Here is a 12,217-nt window from a genome sequence, read left to right as displayed (position 1 = left end):
TTATGGAGAACTTCGACAAACGTCAGCCGTAGCGTCGTCGGAGCGGTCGTGGGCGGCACGTCCCCAGGCGGTAACTGAGTGATTCTGCGTTGCAGACTGCTGGAACGGAGGTGTCCTTCTTGGCTACATCCCGAGCATGTTTTCGGCTGGCCATCATAAATAATAATTGCACAGCAGCCACCAATATATAAGTAGGACGGTACATGTTTGGTGAGCTCTATGCGGATCTGTCGTCCTCCATTGAGAATCGGGTTTGTAGTGAACTGATCCCACTTTTCAGCTCTATGACTAATCACCTAAGCATATGGGCGGAATGCAGATACCACTACCTCTGAAGGCACCTCGAATGGGAGTTCAAATACACGTATCGTCCTCAGTCCAAGTCCCGCGTGATCCACAGTTACGTCACCGATGTGTCCATCAGAGTGACGGAACTTAAGGCCACTTCCAGTTGCATTTAGAATTTTGTCACATACGTCTTCGTTAGCCAATTTCACGTGTACCACACTGCTCATTATAGACAGGTGGATGCCAACAAGATCGTTGCAATAAATCTTGACTTAATCTCTGATAAACTGTTCGATTTCCAGTGCTTTTCGTCGGGCATATTTAGGTGCAAAGCTAATCTTCAGTGTCGATTTTCTGTGGACATAACCCATTCTCTATTGAAGGAAATATAGCGCGCTAAGACGGCAGAATCACATAAACCACTGCGCGAGCGAGCTGCGGGGCGAGGGCGTAAGCGAAGCGTCCGTGCCGCTACCGTGCCGAAAGGCGGCTCATCGTCTGAGCTACCCAAGCACGACTCACGCCCTGTCTCCACTTCTGCCAGTATCTCATCTCCTACCTTCCAGACTTCACAGCTCTCCTACGAAGCTTGTAGAACTAGCATTCCTGAAAGAAAGGATATTGCGGAGACACGGCTTAGCCGCAGCCTGGGGGATGTTTCCAGAAAGAGATTTTCACTCTGCAGCGTAGAGTGCGCTGATATGAAACTTCTGGCAGTCTCAGTCCGGCACACAGTTTTAATCTGCCAGGAAGTTTCGTATCAGCGCACCCTCCGCTGTAGAGTGAAAATTTCATTCTAGAAACATCCCCCAGGCTGTGGCTAAACCATGTCTGCACAATATCCTTTCTTTCAGGAGTCCTAGTTCTGCAAGGTTTGCAGGAGAGCTTCTGTAAAGTTTGGAAGGTAGGAGACGAGGTACTGGCAGAAGTAAAGCTGTGAGGACGCGGCGTGAGTCGTGCTTGGGTAGCTCAGTCGGTAGAGCGAAGGCGAAGGTCCCGAGTTCGAGTCTCGGTCCGGCACACAGTTTTAATCTGCCAGGAACTTTCATATACTCAGTTTCATTGATGCTTCGAACAAATTGTATGGCAATAATGTTAACATCAGACTGAAAACAATAAAACAATAGCACCTGTAGAATAATAAACAGACAGCCTTCAATCACTGAGAAGTCTTTCAAGTAGGAAACACAACAAGACACTCACAAGCTTTAATAAATCATTAAATAATGTCATCAGAGGTAAGATATCAAAAAACAAAGAAACATGTTAAATTAGCAGTTAAAATACTACATGAATCGTGACAGTTGTGACAGATATTGGTGGAAAATAAGCAATACCAATAAATAAACATATGAAGAAATAAGAAATAAAGGGATATTCCAAGTTTAAAAGAAAATTTTTAAGTTCTCTCAAAAGATGTAACAGCGAATATCAGAAATGAAAACATTAAAAAGAACTTGAGGCAGATAGTACAAGAAATAGACAGAAACTATAGAAGAAGACGGAATGAACACATGCAGAAAATGGATTCAGAAAAGCTACTAATAAGCCTAATAAATTAAGAAAAGATCTACTGCCAGCAAAGGAGAAGATGAGAGCTACGAAAAAGCGAAGAATAGCCTAATACGGGGAGTGAAGAGGACTGTTTGTCGATCATGGTATCTCTGAATGATTCATTTACAAATTCTGACTTCCATTTGCAGTCTTCGCTCAGAATTTGTCTGTTGAATGATGTGGACCATTAGCTGACAACGGACACGTATTCAGAAGGTGCAGAATACACAGCCTAAGTTGGGCAACGCAATTTAGGCGTGCTGCGGTATCTTTAAATATTCTAAGCGACTGCCGGAATGGTTTCTTAAACTTAGGTCATAGTCGGTTCGTTGCCTCTTTCTTGTCCAGATGAGCTAGTGCTCTGTACCTCACGACCTCGCTGTCGACGGGAGGTGAGACTGTCCTTGAGTTGAATGATTAACTTGAGGTACAACTGTCCTCAATTAGAAGGTTAGTTTGACCTGCTCGGAAAGGTACTAGTTGAGATGGTGTGCCCTTGCTTTCCACTTACCTTTGAACTGACTTACTCAGCAAGACATATGGGAGATCTCCAATTGAACGTGCACTTCGAAACATTATGCAGCTTTGCTTTGATCAGATTAAGAAATCATTGTTAGAGGGGAGACAGGTGATAAGTTGCAGACAAAAAGCACTAATAACGACAGAGGACTGAACATCAGGGCTTCAGATTTGTAATCAATAAATTATTGTCGGGTTCCAAGCCCTGCCGGCCGCTGTGACCGAGCGGTTCTAGGCGCAACTGCTACGGTCGCAGGTTCGAATCCTGCCTCGGGCATGGATGTGTGTGATGTCCTTAGGTTAGTTAGGTTTAAGGAGTTCTAAGTTCTGGGGGACTGATGACCTTAGACCTAGTCCCATAGTGCTCAGAGCCATTTGAACCATTTGAAGCGAGCCCTGTCGAGTGGTTAAGTGCCCACGAGCTTTCGGCAGAGATCTCCTTTGCCATTGTCAAGTGCTTGACTGTCGAGCGGATGCCGCTGCCGTCGCCAGTGACGTCACTCGTGCTCAGTCCTGCACCATATATGGCGAAGTTTTGGCTGCGCGACTGCCGCGCCCGCTTCCGTTTCCCAATCACAGCATCCCAGACCGTACTCAGCTGCACTCCACCGTCTTTATCGGTGTTGTCCGATATTTTGATGTCTATTGCTTCGTTTATTACGCGATTCCAGAAACCATGATCCGTTTAGTAATAGAATTATCGTCGAACGCAATTCGGTGTCCGTTTTACAGTGCGTGCTCCGCTACAGCTGATTTATGGGGATTGTGAGGCGGAAACACCCTTCACGTTCTATGCGGCGCTGTTCAATAGTGCGGACAGTGTGACAAACATAGAATCGCCCACACCCGTACGCTATTTTGTTCATTCCGTGGTGCAGGGAAGGGCTATTGAATCTCAATGTAGACAAGTGCAATGTGCTGCGAATACATAGAAAGAAAGATCCCTTATCATTTAGCTACAATGTAGCAGGTCAGCAACTGGAAGCAGTTAATTCTATAAATTATCTGGGAGTACGCATTAGGATTGATTTCAAATGGAATGATCATATAAAGTTGATCGTCGGTAAAGCAGATGCCAGACTGGGATTCATTGGAAGAATCCTAAGGAAATGCAATCCGAAAACAAAAGAAGTAGGTTGCAGTACACTTGTTCGCCCACTGCTTGAATACTGCTCAGCAGTGTGGGATCCGTACCAGATAGAGTTGGTAGAAGAGATAGAGAAGATCCAAAGGAGAGCAGCGCGCTTCGTTACAGGATCATTTAGTAATCGCGAAAGCATTACGGAGATAGATAAACTCCAGTGGAAGACCCTGCAGGAGAGACGGTCAGTAGCTCGGTACGGGCTTTTGGTGAAGTTTCGAGGAGTCAAGGAGTATATTGCTCCCTCCTACGTATATCTCGCGAAGAGATCATGAGGATAAAATCAGAGAGATTAGAGCCCACACAGAGGCATACCGACAATCCTTCTTTCCACGAACAATACGAGACTGGAATAGAAGGGAGAACCGATAGAGGTACTCATGGTACCCTCCGCCACACACCGTCAGGTGGCTTGCGGAGTATGGATGTAGATGTAGATGTACATTCCAGGTGTTCTGAGGCCTATGTAGTCTTTCACAGCTTTCATTAGTTGCCGGATCTTTGCTGGGCTGAAGACTGTGTCGATCTCTTGTGGGTGGGCTAGCGATAAAGGCGGTGACCGAGACAGCCAGTGGGTTTACGGCGAACAAGAACGTCGAGTAACGGCAGCTGAATACGGCCGGGGAACATGTGAGTGGGGAGCTGAAGCAGGCACACCAGTCGCTCCATCAAATCATTATTATATATGGTGCGGGACTCAGCTCCAGTGACGTCACTGGTGACGGCGCGGCATACACACAACCGTCACCCACCTGCCAGTGGAAGAGAAGATCTCTGTCTAAAGCTGGTGAGCAATTAACCACTTGATGCGGCTTGAAACCCGAAAATATTTTATTAATGAATATCGCCTCGAAAGCATGCTTTCTCTGTGATCTCTAGTTTAACACGTAAGTACCAAATCAGTGAGCCTCGCAATTTTCACATATGATATACACTCCTGGAAATTGAAATAAGAACACCGTGAATTCATTGTCCCAGGAAGGGGAAACTTTATTGACACATTCCTGGGGTCAGATACATCACATGATCACACTGACAGAACCACAGGCACATAGACACAGGCAACAGAGCATGCACAATGTCGGCACTAGTACAGTGTATATCCACCTTTCGCAGCAATGCAGGCTGCTATCCTCCCATGGAGACGATTGTAGAGAAGCTGGATGTAGTCCTGTGGAACGGCTTGCCATGCCATTTCCACCTGGCGCCTCAGTTGGACCAGCGTTCGTGCTGGACGTGCAGACCGCGTGAGACGACGCTTCATCCAGTCCCAAACATGCTCAATGGGGGACAGATCCGGAGATCTTGCTGGCCAGGGTAGTTGACTTACACCTTCTAGAGCACGTTGGGTGGCACGGGATACATGCGGACGTGCATTGTCCTGTTGGAACAGCAAGTTCCCTTGCCGGTCTAGGAATGGTAGAACGATGGGTTCGATGACGGTTTGGATGTACCGTGCACTATTCAGTGTCCCCTCGACGATCACCAGTGGTGTACGGCCAGTGTAGGAGATCGCTCCCCACACCATGATGCCGGGTGTTGGCCCTGTGTGCCTCGGTCGTATGCAGTCCTGATTGTGGCGCTCACCTGCACGGCGCCAAACACGCATACGACCATCATTGGCACGAAGGCAGAAGCGACTCTCATCGCTGAAGACGACACGTCTCCATTCGTCCCTGTCGCGACACCACTGGAGGCGGGCTGCACGATGTTGGGGCGTGAGCGGAAGACGGCCTAACGGTGTGCGGGACCGTAGCCCAGCTTCATGGAGACGGTTGCGAATGGTCCTCGCCGATACCCCAGGAGCAACAGTGTCCCTAATTTGCTGGGAAGTGGCGGTGCGGTCCCCTGCGGCACTGCGTAGGATCCTACGGTCTTGGCGTGCATCCGTGCGTCGCTGCGGTCCGGTCCCAGGTCGACGGGCACGTGCACCTTCCGCCGACCACTGGCGACAACATCGATGTACTGTGGAGACCTCACGCCCCACGTGTTGAGCAATTCGGCGGTACGTCCACCCGGCCTCCCGCATGCCCACTATACGCCCTCGCTCAAAGTCCGTCAACTGCACATACGGTTCACGTCCACGCTGTCGCGGCATGCTACCAGTGTTAAAGACTGCGATGGAGCTCCGTATGCCACGGCAAACTGGCTGACACTGACGGCGGCGGTGCACAAATGCTGCGCAGCTAGCGCCATTCGACGGCCAACGCCGCGGTTCCTGGTGTGTCCGCTGTGCCGTGCGTGTGATCATTGCTTGTACAGCCCTCTCGCAGTGTCCGGAGGAAGTATGGTGGTTCTGACACACCGGTGTCAATGTGTTCTTTTTTCCATTTCCAGGAGTGTAAATTAAATTTACTGAAATGAAATAAATGGATCGATGGGGATTAAGTCAGGAAAGCTGCAATTACACGAAATGATATCAGTTCACTCTGTTCACGTATCATGAACATCCGATGTAATGAATGTGTAGCGAGAGCTGAAAGTCTGTGCAACACCGCGGTTTGAACCCGGACCTTCCTAGATTTAACTATTAGACTACTGATTTTTTTACTGCCTCCCACCAGTCCTTCAGCCTCTCGTTATGCTCGGTGTAAACTTGTAGCTCCTAACGACATCTTTCTTTCGGAATTTGCCCTGAAATGTCTCCCAAACTGCTTAAGTAATTCGTCTGGAAAGGAAAACTGCGTCTTTGTAGAAGATGAGCTTCTTCATGAAAAAATGATAGTAAACAAACATAATCAACTCTTTAAGGAAACAAAAAGAAACGGGTATCCTCTGGGAAAAATAGTAAACGGCATCATCTACGAAAAATGATAACAGATTATTCAGGAAGACAACAAAAAAGAAAGACAGAATGCCAATCCGGTCGTAATATAATTTCTCGTGAAATTACTGAAGGTGTCCGTGCGAGAAACGGAGGTCAATCTTTTACAGACCCATGAGCACGTTTTGTTTTCATCTGAGCACACGAAACGGTGCTCAAGAGTGTATTCCAAAGAGCACTTCATGCAATATGGGTCTGGTGCCATTCCGATTCCAGATCCTTTCTCTCGCGTCACTACGTTGTAACTGACATCGCCATATCGCTTCGACATGACGCTGATGGCCGAAAAGTTTGATTTATATTGAACCACACGCATATCTAGCTCTTTCTAGGATGGGTGATTTGTCTTGGATGTACGGCAGGTAATTCGAAGAACCTCCTGTACAAGAATTCCATAGCTAGTCGTAGGTTGTCCTCACCACTATAACTAGCATCTGTGTCGTATTGTCTGATGTATGGAAAAGCGGAATCTGAGCTTGGCATGTGCATTTGAAGAGAAGGTTCAAATGGCTCTGAGCACTGTGGGACTTAACATCTTAGGTCATCAGTCCTCTAGAACTTAGAACTACTTAAACCTAACTAACCTAAGGACATCACACACATCCATGCCCGAGGCAGGATTCGAACCTGCGACCGTAGCAGTCCCGCGGTTCCGGCCTGAAGCGCCTAGAACCGCACGGTTGAAAGGAAGGGACCGGGGGACATCATGTCAGTAGTTTCCTACTGAAGCATCAAAATTTTTGTGATGGAATTTGCTTTCGATTTAAGGATGCGATACCTGAGATTTACGTACACGATGTGAAAATGAATCCACGGATTTCATAGACCAGTTCCTCCGACTGTGGTTGGTGTTGCAGCAGTCTGGAAGCGTACTTTAAAGCTGTTTGACGACAACGTGGCGAATGCATCGGCTGGTAAGATCTGCTTTCCTGTTTTGGGTACTATAGGGTAAACGGACGCAATGTGTTTTACTTTGGGTTGCACAAATGTATTTATAAACTGCACCGTTTGTAATTAGTCAATCTACCGTTGTCAGTATTCCCGTGATTGCCTTTGAAGAAGGTGTTTAAAATGTCCACAGGCCTCACATCGATGTCTTATGGCCTTCTGAACACGATTCCAAATTCCAAGAGTATGGCGTATTTCCTCACAACCTGCCACAGTTCGATTCTGAAGAGATTGCATGGCAGGCACTGGATACGAACGCACCAATGATTTTAAATGCCCTCAAAAGTTAAGTAGAAATCATATGGGTTCAAATCAAGTAAGCGTGAAGGTCATGCACTTGGGCGACCTCTACCTATCACACAACCGTGAAATATTAGAATCAAGTACTGGCAAGCTGTACAATTTAAATGTGCTGGAGTTCCATTATGCAAAAGATAGCTCGTTTGCGATTGATCAGCGGAGTGGTGGTGGTGGTTAGTGTTTAACGTCCCGTCGACAACTAGGTCATTAGAGACGGAGCGCAAGCTCGGGTGAGGGATGGATTGGAAAGGAAATCGGCCGTGCCCTTTCAAAGGAACCATCCCGGCATTTGCCTGAAACGATTTAGGGAAATCACGGAAAACCTAAATCAGGATGGCCGGAGACGGGATTGAACCGTCGTCCTCCCGAATGCGAGTCCAGTGTGCTAACCACTGCGCCACCTCGCTCGGTGATCAGCGGAGTGTCTTTCAAAAACATGAGCTACGGTGTTTTCCAAGAAGTTTTTGTATGCCTGCCCCATAAGTCTGTTTACATGCGCGTGGGGTCCAACTAACTGACCACCAACAACACTGGTCCATATGTTGATGGAGAACTACACTTGGTGATATAATGGAACAATTGCGTGAGGGTTTTCATTTTCCCATATACGCTAATGAGCCAGAACATAATGACCACCCACCTAACAGCCAGTATGTGCACCTTTGGTACGGATAACAGCTTTGTGTTGTTCAGCTTTATACTTTGTACATTGCATTACCATCACACTGTCAAAGATATCATTTACTGTGCGTCTGTGCTTCACTCTTCATGTGTAACTTGTTTTACAACTTCGTTTACAAACATTGTAATTTCTTTGGCGTCAGTAGTTGATGATGGCCGCGTGAGCTGAAAATCGGTTAACACAATAAATTAATACTGTTGAACAAAAGAAAATTAGCGATTTTCATTTACCTAGGAGTTACTTTAGGCAGAACGTCACGCTAAAAATAACACGTAATAAAAGCAGCTCCGTACAAGAAATTACGTTACGAAGAAGCTATGTGGCACTGCATGGGGCTCTTCAGCATCTACGTAAGGAACAAATGCTTTAGCTCTAGTTTATTTAGAAGCAGAACACTGTCACCATGTCTGGCTTAACAGCCCCAACACAAAATAAACACACATCGAACAGAAGCGCACAACGCCAATGATTTCCGGTACAATTAAGAGATTAAGAATGCCACCACCTAGCGGCTACTAGTCGTAAGCCATATACCTCCACCACAACATCGACGAAAAAAGAAATTTAAAAAAATTCAAAACAAACAACAACCTCCTTTTCAGCCGATGTCTGATTGCATATGTATTGCACGACTCCGCTCTAAAAAAAAAAAAAACAGCGTTTGCTATCCAGAAATGCAATGTATCTCTGTAAAACAGAATGGCTTTGACGTCCAAAGTAAATCCTGGGTAATTCTAAATCAAATTTAGAACTAATCTTGGCAGATGTGCGGACTCATGGAGTAAATGGAAACTGAACACATCTCCGAAGTGCGACTGTGGAGTAGAAAGGCGGACAATCCAGCGTATAGTGCAGACATGTTCGCTAAGAGCCTACGATGGATAATATGAAGACTTACTGAACACTACCGATAGCTGAATTAACAACTTTTTTGTAATCTACATGTTTCTTTATGAATGTTATTCTTAGTTTATGTTCATCAATGTAATTATTAATAACGCCATAACTAATACAGGGTGTCAGGATTAAACATATAATTATATAAAATGTAATAACTTGACATGTAATTGAGATATTTATGGACGGTATATTTCTACAAATATGGTAAATCAAAATGTTTTTTTTTCTTTTCTAATACGTATCGGTACATGCACCAGTAGTAGCGCGACAGACATCTGAACTGCATTTCGCTTCTCTCAAGTATTTTGCAGCATTGAAGGCGTAACACTTGTGACAGCTGCACGGCGTCGTGTACTGTCGAACCAGGTAACTGTACGTGCGTGTTTACTTCTCGGATTGAGTTACAAGGGCTTCGCAGGAAGGACGTACGGATTAATTCAGCAGTAGCTTCGGAACTGCGTGGTTTGGGTGGTGGCCCGATATCGAGAGCAAACTCCGTTTCCCAAAGCCGCGTGTCCCATTACTTGATTTTTACGCAAATGGGAACATCATCACTTTGTCGCATCCCAAACCACGTGTGCGAGAGAAAGCACACACACCACCTTCTGCTGTGGAGTCCGCATGCCTACTGAAGCACGTTTACGTGAACGAGGCAGTTACGCACATGGGCATGCGGCACGAACTGCCACTAGCAAACACTGGTGACTTATTGAGTTACCATACGTGTAGAAGCAAACCGCCAATAAATATGTCAATTACGTCTCAAGCTGTTGCACTTTATGTCAGTGTATGTTTAACCCGGACACTCTGTAAATAAATTTATCTGTAGGTTATTATAACTCAGAGAACAGCTCTGACAGGAATGCGTGTGTAATGGTAATTGTGTGTGATAACAAGGTAATTGGAATACCCACAGTATGCGTCAAACTGACGCTGTGCCAGCACGTTATGCAACAGCTTACACCAGCAAGAGCTCGTTTTTGATTAATTATTAGCTCCCTGAACTGGCAAAACAGAAGAAAAAGCAGTACGATTTAAACCACAGTTTACTACTAAATTAGCTGTGCGCCAATAACGCTCTATCTCGAAGCATAGTTAACGCGTTATAAATATGAGTAGTGACATTGAGATTCGAACCACGTAACCTGCTGTAGGTGTCCACACTGAATCAGCGCTTCACCGAGGTCGGCAGGCAGCCAGGTGGGAGAGCTGTGTGTTGCGTCACGAGGTGACGGCCGCACTGCCTGCAGGGAATGCAGTGGCTGCCCGGAGCGACGGCCAGCGAGCCGAGGACCTCCGCCGCCGGCGAACGTAGCCGAGGTGTGCCGAGCAGCAGCGGCGGGGGCGGCGTCGGCGTCGGCGTCGGCGGCGACTGCGCAGCCCCCGGCGGCGGCGTCAGGCTCGAGTTCTTCCTGCCGCTCGCTCTCAACATCGCGTCCCTTTTCTTGGGTGAGTAACATATCTTCACGGCAGTTCCTGCTCGTGTCGTCACCTTCAAGGGTGGGGGAGACTGTTGTACCTCGAAACACCTTTCAAATTTTCGTCTCTAGCCAGCCCTGTAATAGAACACTAAGAAGGGGCAAGCAGGCATGTTTCTACAGCTGAAAAATGATTTCTGTTCAAATTTCGTGCCAGTCGCCTGAGAGTGGCGCTAGTGGTGCCACTGTGAGGATGCAAATCAGGTTTCCTGTAAGTACACGCTGTAGCCGTCGTGACCGTTAGTTACCTTCTATACTGGACATGGTGAGTTGATGTTAGTCAAAGAATGCCTTTAAGGTGATGGCTCAAATGGCTCTGAGCACTATGGGACTCAATATCTGAGGTCATCAGTCCCCTAGAACTTAGAACTACTTAAACCTAATTATCCTAAGGACATCACACACATTCATGCCCGAGGCAGGATTCGAACCTGCGACCGTAGCGGTCGCGCGGTTCCAGACTGAAGCGCCTAGAACCGCTCGGCCACACCGGCCGGCCTTTAAGGTGATGAAGGCGACATTAGGCACTTGGTGCAGGGAGTGGCAACTGACCCTTAACATAGACAAATGTAATGTATTGCGAATACATAGAAAGAAGGATCCTTTATTGTATGATTATATGATAGCGGAACAAACACTGGTAGCAGTTACTTCTGTAAAATATCTGGGAGTATGCGTGAGGAACGATTTGAAGTGGAATGATCATATAACATTCATTGTTGGTAAAGCGGGTACCAGGTTGAGATCCATTGGGAGAGTCCTTAGAAAATGTAGTCCATCAACAAAGGAGGTGGCTTGCAAAACACTCGTTCGACCTATACTTGAGTATTGCTCATCAGTGTGCGATCTGTACCAGATCGGGTTGACGGAGGAGATAGAGAAGATCCAAAGAAGAGCGGCGCGATTCGTCACAGGGTTATTTGGTAAGCGTGGTAGCGTTACGGAGATGTTTAGCAAACTCAAGTGGCAGAGTCTGCAAGAGAGGCGCTCTGCATCGCGGTGTAGCTTGCTGTCCAGGTTTCGAGAGGGTGCGTTTCTGGATGAGGTATCGAATATATTGCTTCCCCCTAATTATACCTCCCGAGGAGATCACGACTGTAAAATTAGAGAGATTCGAGCGCGCACGGAGGCTTTCCGGCAGTCGTTCTTCCCGTGAACCATACGCGCCTGGAACAGGAAAGGGAGGTAATGACAGTGGCACGTAAAGTGCCCTCCGCTACACACTGTTGGGTGGCTTGCGGAGTATAAATGTAGATGCAGATTATCATCATCTCGCTACATTTGAAAGAGATCATGTAATAGGGCTACTTGATGTTCCTTCTGCGATACTGCAGAAAGACTTGACAGGAATGTGTATGATTGTTGGCAGCGGTGGTCGCGAGAATGTACAGTCGCAACAAGAACAGGTTCCGGATGGCCACTTGGCACAACCGAGAGGGAAGACCATCGTCTTTGGCGTATAGTTCTGGTGCAGTGTACTGCATCTGCACCAGCAATTTGAGCAACAGTTGGTACCACAGTGACACAATGAACTGTTACAAATGGGTTACTTCGAGGACAGCTCCGAGTCAGGTGCCTTGTAG

At 46.8% G+C, this 12,217-nt stretch overlaps 1 protein-coding gene across 1 annotated transcript in view; it reads left to right on the top strand.

The window, feature by feature from the left end:
* The window catches only part of LOC126088134 (probable cytochrome P450 6a13), a 208,499-nt gene that overhangs the window by 53,136 nt on the left and 143,146 nt on the right, over positions 1-12,217 (top strand). The window contains exon 2 of the mRNA XM_049906251.1: positions 10,407-10,605. Within this exon, the coding sequence (XP_049762208.1) occupies positions 10,410-10,605 (196 nt within the window). The 5' untranslated portion in view covers positions 10,407-10,409. The remainder of the gene's footprint in view (positions 1-10,406; positions 10,606-12,217) is intronic.

Source organism: Schistocerca cancellata, chromosome 6 (genome assembly GCF_023864275.1).
Source record: "Schistocerca cancellata isolate TAMUIC-IGC-003103 chromosome 6, iqSchCanc2.1, whole genome shotgun sequence".
NCBI classification, from domain to species: domain Eukaryota; kingdom Metazoa; phylum Arthropoda; class Insecta; order Orthoptera; family Acrididae; genus Schistocerca; species Schistocerca cancellata.
This window is presented reverse-complemented; position numbering and strand designations above follow the sequence as displayed.